Raw genomic sequence first — 23,054 nt, 5'->3', positions numbered from 1 at the left:
GGAATCCTTTGGGATGAAGGGCGCTTTGGAAACGACAGAACAAGGTCATGCTCTTAGATAGAGAACTTCTGAATGGATTAGGAGAAACCATGAACTTGTCAGACGTGCGCATGCTGCCTCAACCTGGCGTCCTCTCTTCCCTGACTTCCTGGCATTGTTATTTATTCATTTATTTTTCTTAATCTTCCTTTTTGTTTCCTGGATTTTTAGAGGATTCAGTTTATCACTAGAACCAGAAGGAATTTCTGCTGATACAAATTATTGCAGTTGTTGAGTTTTCTCAAGACTCGAGCTCACAGTAGCTCACAGCGGCAGCTTATTTTGGTTCTCCAAGCTGATAACAGTAGCCCCTGACAGAGCTTCTGTTAGGGTGGCCGCAAGATGCAGGCTTTCAGCCAGAGCTGCCTGCTGCTAGTAGCGCTGTGCATGATGGTGTTAGAGACCAGTCCTTCATAAAAAACGATGCCCTACATATTGCCTACTCCTGGCCCCCACCACACATATGTGCACACTCTTCAGCAGCTGACATTGCCCAGTGGGCCCAGTGGTGCAGACTGCTGGGACCTCGAGATGCCTCATCTGTGCCCCATGCCAAAGAGACAGACACAGCTAGAGCCCATCTGGTCCTCCAGTGTCTTGGAGGGAGAAAAGCCATTTAGTGTTCATAGGAGCAGGAGGAGAAATTTGGAGAAGCTGGGAATTTGTTCCTAGGAGGATTGTCTGGAACATCGTAGAGTCAGTAAATAGCCAGCAGTTACCCTCTAAACCTAATCCATGTTAAAGATGTTATCAAGAGATGGCTGTATTAATTACTTTTGATTTAATCATTTCACAATGTATATATGCATATCAAAGCATCAGGCTTGGTGTGATGGCTCACACCCGTAATACCAGCACTTTGAAAGCTGAAGTGTAGAGGATTACCAGAGCCCAGGAGTTTGAGACCAGCCTGAGCAACATGGTGAGACCTCATCTCTAGAATAAATAAAAAAGTTAACTGGGCATGGTGGCATGTGCCTGTAGTCCCAGCTGCTTGGAAGGCTGAGGGAGAAGGATCACCTGAGGCCAGCAGGTCCAGGCTGCGGTAGCTGTGATCATGCTACTGCACTCCAATCTGGGTGACAGAGTGAGACTCTGACTCAAAAACAAACAAAACTAAGCATCATCTTGTACATTGTAAATATACACAATCTTTATTTGTCAGTTATACCTTAATAAAGCTCGGGGGGATAAAGGTCTTATTAAATGTGGCAGCTTTGTCATGGAAACAGTACTGTGACTGTCATAGGGCTTGACAACAAGGGCGTGATACTTGAAACCTCCCAGTGGAACCCAGCTCATTCTCTTTAAAATATATTTCATTCGTCACACTCAGTTTCCAAAATGGAGTGAAATTATCTTCAGTCTTAGGTCTGCACAGGGCTTTTCCATGATCCCAGACTCTGTCGGCCTTGGTTAATCATACAGACAATGTGTAAATGATGTAAATGAACTAGCTCTGCATTCTGGAGGCAGGCTGTTCTGTGTGGCTGTGAGCCATTCTGCAGTCACACCATCCAAAGGTCTAGGGTCACAGGGTCAGGCCAAAGTATGTTGAGTTAGTCTTGCAGATGGCCCAGAGCAGTGGTTCTCAACTGGAGGTGATTTTGCCTCCCAGGAGACATTTGGCAGGGATTGGAGACATTTTGGGTTATCACAAATTGGAAGGGGGATGGCTGCTTCTGGCAACTCGTAAGCAAAAGCCAGAGATGCTGCTGAATTTCCCATACAAGACAGCTGACCACAACAAAGAGTGATCCAGCTCGAAATGTCAGTAGTGCTGGGGTGGAGAAACCCTGAACCTAGAGTATGACACAGGAGCCTGCTTTGGGGATCCTTAATTTAGGGATCATTAGTTTGCCATGTGACTTCCTGAATTGATAAGCTTGGCGTTTCTCCGTAGTTATATGATTTACTCAGAGAAAGGACTCTGAATAATTGGAAGGAAATAATTGAGTAAAAGGAATTGAATAATTGGGAGGATATCCTTTATATTTTCTGGTTCCTGTGGTTCCTACAAAAAACAAAGGTTCACTGAGGCGAGTATTTTCCCCTGTCTAAGATTGACTACCTACAAGTCACTGCTCATGACTTTCATTTGGTGTCTGCACAGACAGAAGCAATATTAGCAAATTGAATAATCTGGTTATGTATCTGTATCTGCAAAGCAAATTTTTAATATTTATGAGAAATGCTAGTAAGAGTTAAGGACAAGTGGAGAATTAATTTACACCTAAAGACATTAACATTAGGTGTCTTTTTGCTTAATATATTCTGTCAGAGGGTTTTCTAGAAAATTCTACCAAGCAAAAAGCATTTAGTCTCAGAATCAAAAACTTCAGCTATATAACATACGTAACTGTATGGCATCGCCCTTCCTCTGACAAGCAAAGGTCCCTGTATATCCATCCTGGGCAAGGGTGTTTACTGAATCTCCAGGGTCAAAGACTTCATGGATCTAGTAGCAAAGCTAGGCAAACTTTGAACTTTCCTTTCCTAGTGGCATCTTGTGGGAGTGAGAATTTCTGGGTTCCACAGAAATGGTGTAATGATTACAAAGATAACTGATCCCTCCAAAGCTTGGTTTTCACAAAAATATATCCCCCATAAGATAAAAGTCCTAAAGGTTTTATGACGTTGAAGATTAAGTGAAAGTATTTTAAGCTTCATGGGAACTAGTAAAACAAGTTAGAGTGGTAGTTATTTGGATCAAGGAAAACTAATTGTTACAGTTTTTGCAGATGGAATTGGCTGCTCTGGAAAAAGTCAAATCTACTTGGATTAAAAACCAAGATGACAGCTTGACTGAAACAGACACTCTGGTATGTATGGTTCGGTTTCCTGTTGTGACTGTTTCAAACAGCATTTGTCCCTTCAGAAATAAAGACAGAGAGACCCTCAGTACTGCCCTGGAAATCTCACATGAATCAACGGACTGTGAATGTCCTGTTGTTCTCTTTCTCCTAGAATCCTTACCTGCATGACGTAACCTACCTAGACACCAGGTCATTCCCGAAATTAGCACACCAAAAATGTCCTTATTCTGCCCTTTAATTAGAACTGATCAACTGCTAGTTTGGACAGTTTCTCGCAGTCTGTCTCCCTTGGTTTCTTCCAAGAAGTGATGGCCAGGGTCTTCCTCCTTGGCTGGTGCTCAAGGGCAGCATTTCCACAACATTAAATCTCCGAGTGAGCCGAGCTCCGTGGCTCAGCCTGTAATCCTTGGGAGGATGAGGTGAGTGGATTGCCTGAGCCTGTGAGTTCGAGACCTGCCTGGGCAACTTGGCAAGACCTCATCTCTACAATAAATCAAAAATTAGCTGGGCATGGTAGCGCGCACCTGTAGTTCCAGGTACTTGGAAGGCTGAGGCGGAAGGATGCCGGAGCCCAGCAGGTCGAAGCTGCGGTGGCCGGGAGCGGCCACTGCCCGGCCACTGCACTCCAGTCTGGGCAAAAGAGTGAGACTCCAACTCAAAAAAAAAAAAAAAATCTCCGAGTGGTTTCTGGTCAGGTCCTTCCTCTGAGAGGTTAGAGCTGCCCACGAGTGCTGGTCAGAGCCCTAGTGAAGTGGAATTGAGCTGGCTGGAATGCCCACTTTACACACTGAATTGCACACGTCTGCTGTGCACCTGCTTGTACCAAGCACTGAAGCTGCAAAGATAAGTGAGCCATGACCTACCATCACGGAAACCCCTCCATCCCATGTGCACATCTGGGCCAAGACTCTGTGGAGCCCCAGGAAGGTGGGGGGGGGTGCAGACTGGGAAGGGGACATCTGATGGGCTTCGCGATACACTAAAGTTCAGCCTGTGCCCATGGGTTCGAGACCCGCCCAGGCAACTTGGTGAGACCTCATCTCTACAATAAATCAAAAATTAGCTGGGTGTGGTAGCGCACGCCTATAGTTCCAGCTGTACTTGGAAGGCTGAGGCGGAAGGATCTCCGGAGCCCGGCAGGTCGAGGCTGCGATGGCCGGGAACGGCCACTGCACTCCAGTCTGGGCGATGGAGTGAGCCTCCAACTCAAAAAAATAAATAAATAAAGTTCAGCCTGTGGGATTGGGTGTGGAGTGTGGGGATCAGAGAACTTTGTGGAATGCTGTCTGGGGGTGTGGCGTGCATGAGCCTCACGCTGAGGCCTGCTAGTGGATGAATGGAACCTGAGAAGGTTATTTCGGGCTTACTTTTCCTGTAGTAAATAGCACTAGTTGAAAGGTCTTGTGTTTGACAAAACATGACGATTCAAGATTACTTTAAAATTCATTCTTCCAACTTACACTCCATAGTTCACCCATAGTCTGAATCCTACAGCTTGCACTCTGGCCCACTGTGGGCCACACTGAGCGTGGCAATTATAGTGGTCTTGTCAAAATGAAATTCCACTTATGCCACTTCCTGATTAAAACTCTTCAGTGATTGACCAAACCTCAGAGATTTAATCTCAGATTAATGACAAAGAAGCCAAATGCCAAAAAACACATGCCCTGGGAGTTCACTTGCATGAAATTGTAATTACAAACAGGCAAAGCTGCCGGGCTCGGCTCAGCCTGTAATCCCACACCTTTGGGAGGCTAAGGTGAGTGGATTACCGCGGGGTCGAGATCCGCCTGGGCAACTTGGCAAGACCTCATCTCTACAATAAATCAAAAATTAGCTGGGCGTGGTAGCGTGCGCCTGTAGTTCCGGCTACTCGGAAGGCTGAGGCGGAAGGATCGCCAGAGCCCAGCAGGTCGAGGCTGCGGTGGCCGGGAGCAGCCACTGCACTCCAGTCTGGGTAACAGAATGAGACTCCAACTCAAAAAACAAAACAAACAAACAAAAAAAAGCAGGCAAAGCTGACCCATGATGGCAGATGACAGAATGTTTATTACCTGTGAAGGGAGAAGGGGCATGTGGGACCCTTCTGGGGTGCTGGAATGTTCTATCTTGATCTGGTTAATGGTTACCTGGGGGCATACCTGTGCAAAAATTAAAGTTTCCTATTTTAGATTTGTGCTTCTTAACTTTGTAGAAGTTATGCCTCCGGAAACATTTTGAAAATACGAGGAATGGGCAAAGGCAGGGAGGTAAGCAGGTACGCAGCCTGCATGGGGAGCAGAGTCCTTCACGAGGGCTGGAGCACGAGGGGCGTGGTGGGCCCCAGGGGGATGTGTGGGAGATTGACTTAGAAAGGTGGTCCGGGCAGGTCATGGGGAGCCTCAGAGGCCCCCCCAAAGAATCAGGACTTCATCCTAAGCAGTATGGAACTACTCATGTGCTTTGACTAATGTTGTGATACAGTTACTTTTGTGCTTTAGAAAGACAGCCCTGGTTTGGGTAGGCAGGATGATGTGAAGTGGGGGAATGGGACTCGTGAGGATTGTTGATTTGGTTTTTTGTTGTTGTTGTTTTGAGTTAGAGTTTCACTCCGTCGCCCAGGCTGGAGTGCAGTGGCACACTCATGGTCACCACAGCCTTGACCTGCTGGGCTCAAATGACCCTTCCAAGTAGATGGAACTACATTGGCGTACCAACACGCCTGGCTAATATTTTGGTTTATTGTAGAGACAAGGTCTTGCCAAGTTGCCCAGGCTGGTCTCGAACCCCTGGGCTTAGGCAATCCTTTCACCTCTGCCTTCCAAAGTGCTGGGATTACGGACACGAGCCACCAAACCTGACATGTGAGGATTGGCCTGAATTCCAAAGGTGGGACAAAGGGGATAGATGTGTGAGAGGCCAGAAGAGGGACGGGCAGGAGTCAGCATGTGGCCAAAAAGGGAAGGGAGAATCCAAGGGAGATGTGGGTGACTTTGGCCAAGGTGAGGGATGCAGCTGCTAACCTCCTAGTCCACAAGGTCATACCCTGAACATTTCAGGACCTTTCTAAATAAGGTCAGGGAACTAGGGAGACACACATAGGGTCCCCTCTTCATTCCTGGAGAGGTGAACCATCAGTTCACTCTTTGTGTGCTGGCAAATCGCTTGTAAATGTAGAGGGTAGAGCTAGCCAGCAACTTGCTGTGTCAGCATGGTGACTGCACTCAGTTAAATTAAATAACAGCATAGCCAGGCGCAGTGGCTCAAGTCTGTAATCCCAGCACTTTGAGAGGCCAAGGTGAGAGGACTGCCTGAGCCCAGGGATTCGAGACAAGCCTGGGCAACTTGGTGAGACCTCATCTCTACAGTATATAAAAAAATTAGCTGAGCGTGGTAGCGTGCACCTGTAGTTACGGGTATTTGCAAGGCTGAGGCAAAAGGATTGCCTGAGCCATTAGGTCGACGCTGGGTTGGCCATGAGCATGCCACTGCAGTCCAGCCTGAGTGACAAAGTGAGACTCTGACTCAAAACAAAACAAAACAAAAAAAGCATCAGTTGAGGTAGGAAGTTTAGGACCACATGCTATAGGGAAAGAGAGAGAACAAATAACTCCTCATGATGGCGCTGGGTCTCAGCAGGACTCCAAGAAGGCTCCTGGTTGGCCAGCGCATGAGAAGTAACTCACTGTTTCCTCTCCTCCATGACAGGAAATCACAGACCAGGACATGTTTGGAGATGTGAGCACAAGTCTGGTTGTGCCAGAGAAAGTCAAAACTCCCATGAAGTCCAGCAAAACAGATCTCCAAGGCTCTGCCTCTCCCAGGTATGCCAGGTTGGAAAGAAGCAGAGGATCCGAGCCTGTGACTGCGCATAACACAGGCTCCAGGGCCTTGGGAAAGTGTGGCTGGTGGCAGCTTTGGAGCTGGAGGGGCTGCTGAACCACCCTCTTTTCACATCCCTGGCAGCAAAGTGGAAGGGGTGCACACCCCCCGGCAGAAGCGGAGCACACCCCTGAAGGAACGGCAGCTTTCCAAGCCCCTAAGCGAGAGGACCAACAGTTCTGACAGCGAGCGCTCTCCGGACCTGGGCCACAGCACACAGGTACTTCTGGGCCCCCTAGCAAGGCCGAGACCGTCTGTGTTTTGTCATCTTCCTTGCACAGTTAGTTGGAGGGGAAAGGAGAAATACTTCAAAATGCTCTGAATAAAAACTCCTGAAGAAAGGCCTCAGTTAGAAAAGTCACCTGTTTCCCTACCTGCCGCCAGCGCGAACTGGCTCCTGTGTGAACCTGCAGAGAGCCTCCATGCTGGAGCTTGTGCGGTGACTCAGATGTTCCAGAGGGTGGCAGCCACCAGATCTCATGGGACACGCCGACCGGAGCGCCCATCCTTTGGTGTGGCTGTGGGTCGGTTATTGTGCTCTCAAGCGGGTAAACCAACAGTATTACAGGCTTTCAAGTGAAAGGCCTGAGAGTGGGCTGGGAAAAAAGCCGGAAGACACTGGGCCTCGGAAATGCATTCTCTCTTCGAAGGCCTGATGGGGCGGGTGCTTGGGGAAGGGATTTTTCTGGCATACCTCACACTTTGCCGGTTCTTCTAGAGTTAAGCAGCCAGGCTGCTCATTCCCCTGATAACTGTTATCGAGGGAGAAGTGTGTGTCAGTATGGCTCCCTGAGTTTGATGCCATTACATAGCTGAAAATGAAGCCGAGACTAGAATAGCCCAGCGCCCGGGGTGAGGTATTGTCCTTCTTGTTAATCACGGTTCCTGAAATACCTTTTGTTCCCTTGGACAGCAGGTCTCCACACAGCTCTCGCTGCCACACTCATTATTTCTCTCCCCACTGGCCTCATTTCCGGCCCTCGGAGCGCCTGCTGGCCGCCCCTCGCTCCCCCCACCCAGTACTTACCCTGCTCCTCTGCCGCCATTCCCCTTCCTCGAGGCTCGCTGGGCCTCCAGCCGCTCCTGCCCACCCCAGCAGGACGACCGCTGCGGCTTTGTCCCCGAGGTGTCAGCATGTCCTCTAAGGACTCGCCTTGCTTATTCTTTGTCCTTTTCCTTTCCATGTGGTCTGGCTCTGGGAGACTGAGTCTCCTTCACAGGCTCCTGGTGTCTCATCTGTCTCCAGGGAGCCTCCACACGCCAGTCCCCCAGCCCTGCCCTTGAACTCCTTGGGGACTGCCTCACACCAGACACCTTTGTCCCTGCAGATTCCAAGAAAGGTGGTGTATGACCAGCTCAATCAGATCCTGGTGTCAGATGCAGCCCTCCCAGAAAATGTCATCCTGGTGAACACCACAGACTGGCAGGGTCAGGTACACATTGAAACTGCAGGACTGGGCGGAAGTTCTAGAAGGCAGGTGGTGCCCAGGGCGTGTGAGCTGAAGACAGCACGTGGTGATACAGAGAGTGATCCCCCTCCTTCAGGCCCCCTGAACCAAACTCAGAGCTCTGGGGTCGAGTCCTACTCCTATCATTGTCCAGCCTGTGGGATCTTAAGTCACTAACTTTTCTGTGCCTCAACTTCCTTGTATGTTTAAAAGAAACAAAAAAAAAAAACCGGCTCGGTAGCTCAGCCTGTAATCCCGCGCCTTTGGGAGGCTGAGGTGAGTGGATTGCCTGAGCCCACGGGTTCAAGACCTGCCTAGGCAGTGAGACCTCATCTCTGCAATAAATCAAAAAAATTAGCCGGGTGTGGTAGCGCGCGCCTGTAATTCCAGCTACTTGGAAGGCTGAGGCGGAAGGATCGCCGGAGCCCAGCAGGTCGAGGCTGCGGTGGCCGGGAGCGGTCACTGCACTCTAGTCTGGGTGACAGAGTGAGACTCCAACTCAAAAACAAAAAAACTAACAAACAAACAAAAAAGCACTACTTTCTGCCTAGCCTGCTCTCCCAGGTGCCATGTGTGTCAGGCAACAGGGTGGAATGGAGGCACTTTGCGAAGCACCAAATGCTGTGTCATCAGGGCTTGTCCCTGGCCCCCTCGAAGGCACTTCAGCAGGGTGCCTCCTCACCCCCTGTACCCAGGCTACACACTGGTGCCAGGGATACCTGGCATGTTCTAGCATTTACAGCCCCCAAGCCTTCCCACCTCTCGCAATCACATATCTTGTGGGTTTGGCCCCACTTCCTCTTTACTGGCAGCCAGGAGAGCTGCTACCTTTGCCCAGCTTTGGTCTGAACAGTGGAGGACAGGTCTGCAGCCCGTTGTGGGCCTTGCTTGCAGGTTCTCACCTGCGTCCCTGCCCCTTTCCTCCCTGCGCTAGTACGTGGCCGAGCTGCTGCAGGACCAGCGGAAGCCTGTCGTGTGCACCTGCTCCACTGTGGAGGTCCAGGCTGTGCTGTCTGCCCTGCTCACCCGGATCCAGCGCTAGTAAGGGCTCCTGCCTCCCTCTCCCGGCCTCCTTCTGGCCTCATCCTCCCACCCTGACTTCCAAGCAATAACGGGCCCTCCTGGCCTCTCAGCCCAAGAACCTGCAGTGGGGCGTGCTGTGGGCAGCAGGCTGTGATGCTCAATGTCCCTGGTGGCCCCAGAGCATCAGGGATGGGAAGCACCAACTCCTGCCTCCCTGGCCCCTGCCTAGACTCCTGCCATACCTTGACCTGCCTCATCCTCTTCTTGACTCTGTCCTTCCATCTGCAGCGTGCTGTGTGACAGTCAAGTCATTGTTTCCCCCATGCAGAATCCCTTCCCCAAGGGCCTCCTAGGCGCTGCCGAGTTGCACGTCAGCCTCTGCTGTTCTGTCTCCTTCGTGGGCAGTGACCAGCCCTCTGCTCCTGGATTTTTCTTGACCGCAAAAGCACTTTGGCTTACGCTCTGTGTTCTCAGCATTCTTGTGTGCATTGATTTCCACTGTGGTTGTTGAGATCATGGCGAGTCAGCCTGGGGCTCCCCCGGAGCAGGACCCCCGTGCCCCTGAGCACAGCCGTGTGACTGTCCCTTCCCCCAGCTGCAACTGCAACTCTTCCATGCCGAGGCCGGTGAAGGTGGCTGCTGTGGGAGGCCAGAGTTACCTGAGCTCCATCCTGCGGTTCTTTGTCAAGTCCCTGGCCAGCAAGACCTCTGACTGGCTGGGCTATATGCGCTTCCTCATCATCCCCCTTGGTAAGGATGGGCGGTGCCAGGCAGGTGTGTCGGACTCAAGGACTCCTCAGGGAGAGGCACTCCTGAAGCAGGATGGGGGGCTGGTCCGGAAGGGACAGTCAGGAGGACCAAGGCTGGGGCCGTGGCTGGAGACAACGGTCCGCCTCAGCCCCATCCCCTAACCCATTCACCACCATCTCTGGTTTTCCGTCTACCAGGTTCTCACCCCGTGGCCAAATACTTGGGCTCAGTGGACAGTAGATACAGCAGTTCCTTCCTTGATTCTGGCTGGAGAGATCTGTTCAGTCGCTCAGAGCCCCCAGTGTCAGGTAAGGCTCCCTGGAAGGGAGCTTCTCCCCAGCCCAGGCTCACAAGACCCGCTTTGGCTGAAGGAGGAGGCCAGGGCCATGCCTCTCCCCTCTTGCAGGCTCTAACCTTCCCAGTCCCTCTGCCAGTTCGCTTTTCCAGTGTTTCTTACGCGGAGGCTCATTGTGTGGCCCTTTTGCTCTGGCTGTTTCAGCCTCTGCTATTAGCTCTGCCCCTGCACATCCAGAATAACAGAGGCCATGCTGGGCGGTGTCCAGGGCATCTCTAGCTGTAACGATGAAACTTAAGAAGCAGGAAATGGTTCTTGATAACTGAGTAATACTGCACCAGCCAGGTGTCTTCTTGAATGGGTGGGGTGGTGGGGAGCATGAGGTTGAGCTCTTCGGGGCTGAGAGGCACTGGAGGCCTGGCAGCCATGAAGCCGTGATGGCAGAGATTAGGGGGTGAGGCTCCTCGGCCCATGGGTGGGTATGAGCAAGACAGGCAGGGGCAGGGGGGCACAAAAGGTGTGATTGGCCCAAGAAAGAAGACTTTGTGGAACTGCTAGCAAAGAATCGAAGGGAGAGGACCGTCCTTTGGGTCATGATTCCTGTTTCAGAACTAAAGGGGTCTTAGAACCCTTTCCTGAGGTCTACTCCTAGGGCCCAGAGGATCTTGGGAATAAGGCTCTCTCTGACAGTGATGGGTTTGCCTGCTGAAACCAGTGGGCCGTCAGTGATCTCTTGGCTTCTCTGCAGAGCAATTGGACGTGGTGGGGCGCGTGATGCAGTATGTCAACGGGGCGGCCACGACACACCAGCTTCCGGTGGCTGAAGCCATGCTGACCTGCAGGCACAAGTTGTAAGTCTGACTTTGGGTCAGGCGGGTTCGAGGAATCTTGCATCTCCTTCACTTGTCCACATTTCCCTCCTTCACTTCCCGTGCCCCTTTCATAGGAACCCACAAGGACAAGAGTGCTCTTCCCAGCCTCCCGTCCAGTACTCCTTTCTTGCCCTGGGCCTCCCTCCATGGGCCTGAGCTAACTGATTTTCTTTCCTGCCCCTCAGTGCAGAAGCAGCCGCCCTGGGGACTGAGGTTCAGTTGTGGGAAGCAGGGAGTGTAGTTTGCATAATCAGGGTTTCGGCCCCATTCTGTGTGCTCCGTGACTAATAGCCCCTCTCTGCCTCTTTGCCTCCCTGAGATGTGATGGGAAGCTGTAATGTAGTGTTCTGCACTCTGCTGAAGCCACAGTAAAATATGAAATATTCCCCGCTCCCCACTCAATTTAATCTGCTAACTGTGAAGCTTTCCTGTGTCTCCCAACAGCCCTGATGAAGACTCGTATCAGAAGTTTATTCCCTTCATTGGTGTGAGTACTGACTCCCCTCTGCTGTGCACCCCACATGTGCTCTTGGCCTTCTCATCTTCCCCTTACACAGGCAAAAATAAAAGATGTATCTAGAACATGGCTGGGCACCATGTCTCAATCCCAGCACTTTGGGAAGCCAAGGTGGGAGGATCACTTGAGTCCAGTAGTTCGAGACCAACCCGGACAGCAAAATGAGACCCTGTCTCTACAAAAAATAGAAAAATTAGCCGAGCATGGTGGCATGTGACTGCAGTCCCAGCTACTCAGGAAGCTAAGGCAGGAGGATCTCTTGAGCATAGGAGTCAAGGCTGCAGTGAACCGAGATTGTGCCACTGCACTCCAGCCTGAGCAGCAGAGTGAACCCATCTCAAAAGAAAAAAGAAAAAGATTCACCTAGAACAGTAGTTCACATGTGGGGGTATTTAGCACACGGGAGATATCTGGTAGTGTCTGGAGACATTTTTGCTTGTTATAACTGAGATTGGGGTAGGGAGGGGTATACCACCGACAGCTAGAGGACAGGGGTTGAGGAGGACCCTCCAGTGCACAGGATGGTCCCACAACAGAGAATGAGCCGGCCCTAAATGCCAGTAATGCCCAGGTGAAGAAACCCTGGGCTGGGACGTGTGTTGGGCCATCCCTCTTCATGTTCTCCTTTTCTGAATTGTGAACTCCCCCTGGATTCCTCACTGGTGTCTCCTGTTTATTATACCAGGCCCTGAACTTGGTGCCTTCCCCTAGGGAATGATGTCCAGAGCGTGGATCCTACAGGCTCCAGGGAAAAGGGAGCTGCCTCAGAAATAATGGAAGATGATGATACTCTAAAGAGAAGTCTGACAGATGGATATTTCTATCCTCACAGTCAGATGGCCCACGGAGGGAAAGGGTCTCTTTTTTTCTTTTCTATTGAGTTGAGGTAAAACATCTATACTAGTGGCTTTTGAAAATAAAGGAGGCTGGACTCGGTCGCTCAGCCTGTAATCCCAGCACTTTGGGTGGCCAAAGCAAGAGGATTGCCTGACCCCACACATTCGAGACCAGCCTGGGCAACTTGGTGAGACCTCGTCTCTACAATAAATAAAAAACTAGCCGGGCATGGTAGCTTGCACCTGTAGTTCCAGCAACTTGGAAGGCTGAAGTGGAAGGATCGCCTGAGCCCAGCAGGTGGAGGCTGCGGGTGGCCATGAGCATGCCACTGCACTCCTGCCTGGGTGATGGAGTGAGACTCCAACTCAAAAAAAAAAAACAGGAAGGAAGAACTTCTTGGATGTCTCTGATGTCAAGCATAGTGGCCATTAGTCTGTTTCATTGGTCAACACCTGGGCCACCAGCACAGACTGACCTAGAGAGAGGCCCTGTGCAGACCCCTTCTGAGTTCCCTTCCAAACAGGCAGGCATCGCTTTCTATAATCTCTTCGAGGATCCCTCCGAGCTTCTGGAGGAGAAGAGGCATGTCCCTTTTCCCTGCACAACCAAGATGCTGGGTGCCGTGGGCGGTCGGGGCAGGTGCCTGACCCAGGGAGATCCGCAGCCCCTTCTCATGCCCTGCAGAGCCTCCCGCCTGGCAGGCTACTTGTGCCCGGCTCGCCACGTTACAGGACCCCGGACATGGCCCACAGCCTGGGCTGGCAGTTGGACACATCTTCATGGTGCTGTGGGTTGTCACTCACCTTGACCTTATGGCCAAGACAGATATAAAAGATTTTTTTTTAACCGGGCTCGGTGTCTCAGCCTGTAATCCCGCGCTTTGGGAGGCTGAGGTGAGTGGATTGCCTGAGCCCGCAGGTTCGAGACCTGCCTGGGCAACTTGGCGAGACCTCATCTCTACAGTAAATCAAAAAATTAATTAGCCAGGCGTGGTAGTGCACGCCTATAGTTCCAGCTACTGGAAGGCTGAGGCAGAAGGATCGCCGGAGCCCAGCAGGTCGAGGCTGCAGTGGCTGGGAGCGGCCACTGCACTCCAGTCTGGGTGATAGAGTGAGACTCCAACTCAAAAAAATAAAAATTTTTTTAAAAAAGATTTTTTAAAATTTTGTAAACACAAGGAGCTAGCAGCCTCACAAAATGCCAGGAGAGCAAATTGGGAGTGGGGGTTGTATCCAAGAAGACTCAGATTGTCAAGCTGTTCCTCTCTGGAAACCAAAGTAAGGGTGCGGAGAGAATTGGGACAGACTTCAGCAAATGGCAGCCTTGTGTTCTCAGCAGCCTCAGGGGGACCATCTGCAGGCAGGTGCATGATCTCTGCCCCCCCAAGGGCAAGTCCAGTCCTCTGGCCTCCCAGCTCAGCTACTCCTTTACCTGGTCCCAGCCCAGGTGATAAGGCACACTGTCACTTTAGACCACAGCCTGGACATTCACGTCTGTCTCTAGCTATGTCCTTTTCTGGCCACTGGAGGGCCCCCTCTATCCTTTCCAGAATTCTCTACGGAGACTCAAAAATTCCTCAGGACTTTTTCAACCCCCCTTCAGTACTCCTGTAGATTCCAGGAAGGCCAGAGCTAAGAGAGCTGGTATCAGCACCATAGCACTTCCGCCTGGCCATGAGACAGTCCCACCCGACAGAGATGGAGCCCTCTTCCTGGGCCCCCTGCCCCTGTGATCTTGGATGAGATGAGATGAGGACGTGGAAATGGTTCCGCAACCCTTTATCCCCAGAGAAGAGCTGCAAGTCTCAACATGTTCCACCTCATTGTTGCCACTGGGTTTTGGAGGTTCTCTCCCCACATCTGGGCTGCTCTGGATTTGCAAAGATTGTAAAGCCTACAATAAAATCATGTGTAGTCTTGACTCTTGTGCCAGCCATCTGTTTCCGGCTGGATCCGAACATGCCTGCTTTGACCGGAGGATCTAATGAGTGTCTCTCCTTCCAGGTGGTGAAAGTGGGTCTGGTTGAAGATTCTCCCTCCACAGCAGGTGAGCCTGGGGCGCCTTTGCTCCTGTGGCATGAGGGTAGGGCCTCCCCTGTCTCCTCTCTAGTCCAGCAGGCCAGAAGTCAGAGATGCTGGCTGTCCTATGGAGAGCCAGAGTTTGAGCAGGAAGAACATGGGCACTCTCGCGCCCCACTTGGAGTGGGGGCCAGGGACAAAAGCCAAACTGCCTGCGACTCAGAGAGGAGTCTTGGCTCCTTGCTGCCAGCGAGTCAGAGCTGGCTGCCTCCAGCAACATGTTTGTCTCCCTGATAGGTGATGGGGACGACTCGCCTGTGGTCAGCCTTGCCGTGCCCTCCACCTCACCGCCCTCCAGCTCGGGCCTGAGCCGAGATGCCACGGCCACACCTCCCTCCTCCCCGTCCATGAGCAGTGCCCTTGCTATTGTGGGGTAAGGCTCTTGACGTTCCTGCCTGTCCTGCTGTGTCCCTCCATCAGCGTCCAGCAACCCGACTAATTCCAGTTACAGGCACACTGGGCTTATCATGTAGCAGTGGGAGCCAGGTGTGGTGGCACACGCCTGCAGTCCTAGCTACTCAAGAGGCTGAGGTGGGAGGATCGATGAGCCTAGGAATTCAAGGCTGCAGTGAGCTACGATCTCGCCACTGCACTCAAGTCTGGGCAACAGAATGAGACTCCATCTCTACAAAAAAAGAAAGGAAAAACAGAATTCAGCGACAGAATTCACTAACCAGCCTGGTCATTGAACAACTCAGTAAAATGGGAGCTCATTTTCCCTGTCTCACAGAATTTATGGGATCAGATCAGACAACGCTGGCTGAGAGGCCCTTTGTCGACTGTAAAGTGCTAGGCAAGTGTCTTGTTATGGGACTTCCCAGGGTGGCAGAGAGAGCATGGGCTTGAGAGGCAAAACACACCTGGGTTTGAGTGGCTCTGCCTTCTGTCCACTGCGGGTTAGCCTGGACAAGTGATTGAACTTCGGTTTCATCTAACGTGCAGTAGAGGTGAAATGGCCACTTCACAGGGTTGTTGTGCCGCTTAATTAAGAACCTGAAAGCTGGGCATGGTGGCTCAGGCCTGCAGTCCCAGCTACTCAGTAGGCCAAGGGAGGAGGATCCCTTGAGCCCAGGAGTCCAGTTCGAGGCCAACCTGGACAATACAGCAAGACCCCATCCCTTTAAAAAAAAGAGCACCGAGGCGGCCCCTGTCCGTGTGAGGCACTGGAACTGGGGCAGCGAGTGAGATGGGCAGCACCCTGCCCTCCTGGAGCTTGGGTCCAGGCTGGGCCCGCCCACACAGAGTGACAAGCTGTGTTCTGAGACTGCCGGAAGTGGTGATGTGGGGGGAAGGTGTTTCTTTAGGATTCCAAGTATCTAATGTTCAGATCAAGGAGGGCTGGGAAGGGTGGAGGAGAGTGCTCCTCCAGGAGGAGGCTCGGGGGAGAAGAGGACAGAGCCCGCCAGCTTTCTTCCTCTCCGCTGACATCCCCTTGTCTTCGCTGCTTCTCTTTCCTCTAGCAACAGAAAGGGAGGCTTTAGCCAGTGGCTTTCCTAGAAACGCCGAGAAGCCTGTCCTGGTCCTCCTCCACCCTCCTCCACCGGGCATTTCCCCTCATGACCTGCTGGTCTGCCTGGGACAGTGTAGAAAAGGAGGAAATACCCACACGGCCAAGTACACCCGGGGACCTTCCTGCAGGCCTTGGGACCATCCCTCACCTCCACCCCCTTCCCTTCCAATCTAAGCGTGTTTTTTAATGGAGCCAATGAAATGAGGCCGGAGGAGAAAAGTCAGATGACTCACAGCCTGTGTACCTGTTGTGTCTGACACCTCCTTTCAAGAAACATCAGCCCTTTCCCCTGGGAGTGAAAATTGTCACTGAGCTGAAAGTGCCATAAAAAGGAGAAAGGGAGGTCTGGAGGCGTGAGGCTGTCCTGAGGGCTGCTGCTTCCACCTGTGCCCTCCTGCTCTCCAGCCAAGCCTGCTGGGCATGCATGCGTGTGTGCTGCGTGTGTGCTGCGTGTGTGCTGCGTGTGTGCTGCGTGTGCCCACATGTGCCCACATGCTTTCTTCCTTCATAAAACTGCCTCTCTGCTTCCCTCATCCTCCAATGACATTTCCTCTCTGCAACTTGGGCCTTTATCTTCCCTGACTTCTCAGACCAGCCTGACGTGAGCACGTGGATGGCCTCCCTGCTCTCCTCGCCCTCCCAGGGACCAGCACTGCCCCGCCTGGCCCATGTAGTTGGCTCTGGGGCGGAGCCTGCCTCTCACCCTTGTTCCCTCCTCCAGGAGCCCCAATAGCCCGTATGGGGACGTGATTGGCCTCCAGGTGGACTACTGGCTAGGCCACCCCGGAGAGCGGAGGAGGGAAGGTGACAAGAGGGACGCCAGCTCGAAGAACACCCTCAAGAGCGTCTTCCGCTCGGTGCAGGTATCCCGCCTGCCCCATGGCGGGGAGGCCCAGCTTTCTGGCACCATGGCAATGACTGTGGTCACCAAAGAGAAGAACAAGAAAGGTAAGTGCCCTACAGCCGGGGGAGATCAGGGACCGCCAGGCCTCCCAGCTCCTGTCTCGGGGCCTGGGACATTCTGCTTCTGGAAGATCTTGGATGAGGGTGAAGCAGCCACACATCCAGGGTCCAGCCTCAGGTCCTGTGGGCAAGGAAGCAGCCCCAGTGAATCACTGGGTCACTCTGCTGAGCTCCACCACCTTAGGAGCTGAGGCAACCACTGCCGTGGTCAAAGGAGCCTTTCTGGCCACTATCCTCAGGATGGGCTATATGACAGGGAGGGACATCTCCATGCCCAGCCCGCTGATCCCCATGAGCTCAGGGAGCGGAGCATTTGCACCCAATCCCGGAGGCCACTCCGAAGAGGCTTCATGAGCACAAGGACATTACAGCTTTTTAGGAATGAAGGGGCACAAGATCCATTCTTGAGAAGAGGGATGGCTTAAGGCCCCTCTGGAGCAGGGGTGGCCCGGGTCCCATGCATGGGGGCAAGGCAGGAGTCCCACAGCCAGGCCGTGCACTTGAGTGCAGGCATGACCCCGGGCCTGCCCCCTCGGGCACTCCCAAGCGGCTATGCCTGTTCTTGTGGGTGCTCCCATTCTGCAGAGTCCCCCGAGGGATGGGCAGGGGGCAGTGCCAGACCCGGAGCCAGAACCTGTGGCCCGTAGCACAGAGACTTATCAAGGGTAGCTGTCGGCTCCTCCATGCCCTCCCTACCCTGGGCTCTTTTCCCAAGCTGGGAGAAAAGGGGACACTTCCCAGCATCCCGGGGCAGGGTTAGACCGCACCTGTGGCATGGCCTCCCCGCCCAGAGCAGGCCCCACCCCACAGGCTGCCTAGAACATTTCAGCTGGAAGGGACTTCAGAGACCATTTAGCCCCAGGTCCTCACTGTTCATACGAAGCTTTCAAAGCCCAGGGGAGAAGCAGGATCTTAGCCAAAGCCATTCGCCGGACAGGTCAGGAACCTGCAGATCCCACGGCCTGAGGCCGGGAAGTACTGGGGAAGAAAGGTGGGCTTTTGCGAATCTCCTCCCTTTGCCTCCAGAGAAAGGGAGCTTCGAGGCTCAGGAGGAGCAGGGCGGCTGCGTCCCCGAGGCTGGGACGGAGTGGTCCTGCTTGCTTTCCAGTTCCCACCATCTTCCTGAGCAAGAAGCCCCGAGAAAAGGAGCTGGATTCTAAGAGCCAGGTCATCGAAGGCATCAGCCGCCTCATCTGCTCTGCCAAGCAGCAGCAGACTATGTTGAGAGGTGCGAGGAGACAGGCAGGGCAGGAGTGGGAGGGAAAGGGACTCAAGGGGGAGGGAGATGATGGTCCCAGGGAACCTGGGGTGGCCTCAGCAGCCCTGCACCGCCTCTCCCTGTCACCTCCAGTGTCCATCGATGGAGTCGAGTGGAGTGACATCAAGTTCTTCCAGCTGGCAGCCCAGTGGCCCACCCATGTCAAGCACTTTCCAGTGGGACTCTTCAGTGGCAGCAAGGCCACCTGAGGCCCTGTCTCCTGGCCACTCTCCCTCCTGGCACTGCCACCAGCCTCACCGCCTGCGGGCAGGGGGGGGCAGCAGGCCTGGGCCCAGCCTCCCCTTCTCCTTTGCCCAGTCCTGAAGGACACTGGGGCCTGCCTCTCCCTTGCCCAGTCCTGAAGGACACTGCCACTGGGGACGCCGCCTTCCCCCCCGCTGCTCAGGCTCCCCCTGCGCAGCCCCCCGCGGCCCTCCTCTCTCCCTGCCCCTTCTCCCTCCTGCTCCAGGCCGGGGGTGTGTTGGTTTTGCCTTCTGGTGCCCAGGGTCCCTGAATCAAGGCCTCCGGACCTTCCTTCCCCCCAGCTGCCAACTTCTTTCTTGTGGCACCAGTTCCCCTCCTGGAAGGAGGACACCAGAATCCTGGTCCACAGAGGAGAGCCCAGTCCTCTCTCGGCCCCTCTGGCCACCAGACTCTCCCTCGCTGAGGCCCAGCTGCCAGATCCACTTGTCCCACCACCTCAGGTGGGGCCCAGGGCCACGTCCCACTCCTTAGGGCTCTCCACCTGCCCTGCAGCTTCCTCTCGGAGGGTGAGGGGCGCCCTGAGCTGAGGGCCCCCATTCCACAGTTCACAGAGCGGGAGGCGGCCCCTTGCCCCAGGACCCTGTTTCTGTGGCGATGCGCTGTGCTTCGAGGAAGGAGGGGCCTCCCGGTCTCCCCTGTGCACGACTTCCTTCCCACCCACCAGGTCCCCTGTAGATGTCATGTGTGTCCTAAGTGTTTCTCTGGTTCTTTGCACGGCCGGTCTCTTGGTTGTTCCGTGTGACGCGCCTTGTGCAGCAGTCCCTGTCCTGTGGCTCCCCCCCTTGCTGGTAACACTCCTCCCTCCGCCTCCCAGCCCATCTGCCCCAGCACAGCACTCGGAGAGATGGGAGGCAGACCCCTGCCAGCGTTGTGACCGTGGCCCCCAGACATCCCAGTTATCCTCCCCCCGTGTTGATTTGTCTGCCTTTCCCTGCTCTGTTCTTCCCGTCCTCAGGCCCTGGCCTGGGTACAGACCCACCTCCCCGCCAGGGCTCCCTCCAGCAGGCTCCACCCCCCCTCTCGCCACCGACTGGGGTCTGAACCCCTCAGCCTTGCCGCGTCTGTGTTCTCAGGAGAGGCTGAGGATGCAGGGCCCAGCCCCAGACCTCCGTGCCCCGCCAGCTCCCCTGGAGCTTTTCTCTCGCCCTCTCTCTCCTTCCTAGAAGTTTTTGCACAGAACTTCATTTGAAAGTGTTTTTCTCATCTTCCACACCCCCAACCCCTCCCACCCTTCCCAGGCTCAGCCCTGCTGTCCAGAGCGTCTCCTGGGCCAGAGAGAGGAGGAGGGGAAGGGACCGAGTCGATGTTGGGTTTTACATTCAATAAACTGGTGATTTCGTACCGACTGCCTTGGACCTCTGTGCCCCTCGCTGCCACGGGAGCTATCCCAGCCCTCTCTGCATAGCACAGACCCGCTCCCTTGAAAAGCCACCCGGAAAACGTGGGCAAGAAAACAGCGTATTCCCGTGCTCCCAATTATGGAAACAGGCACGAAGGTGTCTCGCCCAGCATGCAGCAGGCAGAGGTCAGAAACAGGAATGACACAATCCCATTTTTCCCTAGGGCTCACCACCACCACCCGCCCACCCACCCCCACAGGCAGTGGCATGTTGAGGGTAGTTTTTTCTCATCAAAGATCAGAACATAGCTTCTCTCCCCAGCTCAGCTTCCATCCTGTTACTGTGCCTGGAAGTTGGGAAAGTCTGAGCAAAGGGGTCTTTTCCCCTGCAGGGGGAGGGATGGGGCTGAGGCCCAGCTATTGAGTTCACTCTTCTGCCTACCCTTAACCTTGGAGATGGGAAACAGTCGCAGCCACTGTATCCTGTGTACCTGGTTCTTCACATGCTACCAGGACAGAGGCCTGCACACAGCCTTCCCTGTGGAGAAGAGTCTGAAGTTGATGGCTGGCAGGAAGGGCAGATGAGAGGGTGGCCATGCAGGGCGGGATGTCCCTGGCCTCACGCAGGCTCCCCAGGCCCTGCGGCCAGATGGCCTAATGGGGAGGCTCCGGGACCTTGGGCAAACTCTCACCCTAATGCAAATAATGCCACCTCTAAACGAGGGGGCTGGTGAGAGGAAACCGTGCCTTCCATGAACAGAGTGGAATGCCCCTGGGCCGTCCTGAGAGGGAGTCCCATGAGGGAGCGAGTGGGGCAAGTAGACGCAGCCCCGGCTCTCGGGTTCTGGCTCAGAACTGAGGAGACCGCAGAGCCAGGCCCGGTGGCTCAGCCTGTAATCCCAGCGCTCTGGGAGGCTGAGGTGAGTGGATTGCCTGAGCCCGTGGGTTCGAGACCTGCCTGGCCAACTTGGCCAGACCTCATCTCTACAATAAAAATAAAATATTAGCTGGGTGTGGTATTTGGAAGGCTGAGGCAAAAGGATTGCCCAAGCCCAGCAGGTTGAGGCTGTGGTGACTGGGAGCTTGCCACTGCACTCCAGTCTGGGTGACAGAGTGAGACTCCAGACTCCAACTCAAAAAAAAAAAGAACTGAGACCACAGATGGTTGTGGAGAGGAGCAGGAGGGTGAGGATGGGCTTCCCAGCTACCTGCACCTGACACCTGTCCCCACCTTCCTTCCCAATTGCCCTGCCCTGCTTCCGCCGGGGCCCAGCCCTCTCAGCTGTTCGTTTGCCTGCACCGTGGGTTCGCCTCCTCCCCACCCATAATAGCCCCCATACTGAAGACCAGAGACTTGACCAGGCTCAGTGGCTCAGCCTGTAATCCCAGCACTTTGGGAGGCCGAGGTGAGTAGATTGCCTGAGCCTGCGGGTTCGAGACCCACCTGGGCAACTTGGCGAGACCTCATCTCTACAATAAATCAAAAACAAGCCGGGCGTGGTAGCGTGTGCCTGTAGTTTCGGCTACTTGGAAGGATCGCGGAGCCCAGCAGGTCAAGGTTGCGGTGGCTGAGAGCAGCCACTGCACTCCAGTCTGGGTGACAAACTCTGACTCAAAAAAAAAAAAAAAAGGGCCAGTGACTTCCCAGGTTCCAGGGTTCCAGGCTCCCTGCCGCTGCCATGCCACATCCCTGCCCCCTCAGAGCAAACCTCTCGCAAAGAGCTGTGTGTCGTCCCCACGTCCTCCTGCTTCCTTTCCTCCTCACAGGCCCACCCACAGTTCCCTTCCCAAGGTCACCTATGACCTGGGCTGCCAAACCCTATCAGTAGCTTTGATGCAGATCCTCCCTCCTCGAATGCTTTCTCTACTTGGACCGTGGACGGCACTTCCTGTCCTCTCCCACCACACCAGCTGCTCCTTGGCCTCCTCACTGCATCAGCCTCACTCTCTCCCCACACTCAGCCCTAGAGTGAGCGTACTTGATCTTGATCCTGTGGTAGGAGACATGCCCCTGCGGAGACTTCTCCCTCCCACTGAGTGGAAACTTATCTGGGTCCTCCACGACCCTTTCTCTCGCACCCAGCATCCGATCCCAGGATGTCAGCAGGTCCCGTGGGCTTCACCCCGTAGCCCCTCGCCCCTCCCACCACTGCTGGGCTCTCTTACCTGGATACAGCAGTTTCCTCCTGATGTCTCTCTGCATCCAGCCTCCTCCTCTTGGAGGTTGTTCACTCAGTGGCCGGGGAGAACTTGGTGTTGACTATTGATCAGAACATGTTGAATTGCCCATCCGAGCTATCCGGGAGTTGCCCATCTCACCAAGGATGTAATCCAGAGCCCTGGTGCAGCCTAGGAGGCATCCCTGCCCTGTCTGGCCAGCAACTGCTTGGCCTCATCTCCTCTGTCTTCCTTCCTCACCAGCCTCAGATATGCCAGGCACACTCTGCCTCGGGGCCTTTGCATAAGCCGCTGGTCCTGCCCATCCTCCTCTTGCTCCTTCATCCAAATCCTGGCTGGAATGTCACCTCAGGAGAGCTTCCCTTCACCTATCCTTCTTTTTTTCTTTTATTCTTATTCTTAGTATTTGTGTTGGAGTCTCCCTCTGTAGCCCAGGCTGGAGTCCAACGACACACTCACGGCCACCGCAGCCATGACCTGCTGGGCTCAGGTGATCCTTCCGCTTCAGCCTTCCAAGTTGCTGGAACTACAGGCACACGCCACCACACCTGGCTAATTTTTTGATATATTGTAGAGATGAAGCCTCACCAAGTTGCCCAGGCTGACCTTGAACCCCTGGGCTCAGGCAATCCTCTCACTTCGGCCTCCCAAATTGCTGGGATTATGGGCATGAGCCACTGCGCCTGGCCTATTATTATTATTTTGAGTTGGAGTCTTACTCTGTCGCCCAGGTGACAGCCTTCCAAGTAGCCAGAACTACAGGCGCGTGCTACCATGCCCGGCTAATTTTTGATTTATTGTAAAGACAAGGCCTCACCAAGTTGCCCGGGCGGGTCTCAAACCCAGCGCCTCAGGCAATCCACTCACATCAGCCTCCCAAAGTGCTGGGATGACAGACTGAGCCACCGAGCCCAGCCATTATTATTATTATTATTATATTTTATTTTTTTGAGTCGGAGTCTCACTCTGTCGCCCAGACTGGAGTGCAGTGGCCGCTCCCGGCCAC

At 53.9% G+C, this 23,054-nt stretch overlaps 1 protein-coding gene across 1 annotated transcript in view; it reads left to right on the top strand.

Annotated features, from left to right (window-relative positions):
- Positions 1-19,877, top strand: part of PACS1 (phosphofurin acidic cluster sorting protein 1) — a 51,743-nt gene extending 31,866 nt beyond the window's left edge. The window contains exons 10-23 of the mRNA XM_008048008.1: positions 2,781-2,861; positions 6,543-6,658; positions 6,801-6,936; positions 8,045-8,149; positions 9,099-9,205; positions 9,783-9,937; positions 10,135-10,245; positions 10,981-11,083; positions 11,549-11,591; positions 14,462-14,504; positions 14,774-14,909; positions 16,768-16,994; positions 18,118-18,237; positions 18,361-19,877. Coding sequence (XP_008046199.1) covers positions 2,781-2,861; positions 6,543-6,658; positions 6,801-6,936; positions 8,045-8,149; positions 9,099-9,205; positions 9,783-9,937; positions 10,135-10,245; positions 10,981-11,083; positions 11,549-11,591; positions 14,462-14,504; positions 14,774-14,909; positions 16,768-16,994; positions 18,118-18,237; positions 18,361-18,476 — 1,599 coding nt within the window. The 3' untranslated portion in view covers positions 18,477-19,877. The remainder of the gene's footprint in view (positions 1-2,780; positions 2,862-6,542; positions 6,659-6,800; positions 6,937-8,044; positions 8,150-9,098; positions 9,206-9,782; positions 9,938-10,134; positions 10,246-10,980; positions 11,084-11,548; positions 11,592-14,461; positions 14,505-14,773; positions 14,910-16,767; positions 16,995-18,117; positions 18,238-18,360) is intronic.
- The last annotated feature ends 3,177 nt before the right edge of the window (positions 19,878-23,054 follow it).

The sequence above is a fragment of the Carlito syrichta genome, unplaced genomic scaffold, assembly GCF_000164805.1.
Source record: "Carlito syrichta isolate Samal-C Ts95f unplaced genomic scaffold, Tarsius_syrichta-2.0.1 Scaffold120461, whole genome shotgun sequence".
Lineage (NCBI taxonomy): Eukaryota > Metazoa > Chordata > Mammalia > Primates > Tarsiidae > Carlito > Carlito syrichta.
The sequence above is the reverse complement of the archived record's forward strand: the minus strand, read 5'-3'. Positions and strand labels throughout refer to the sequence as shown.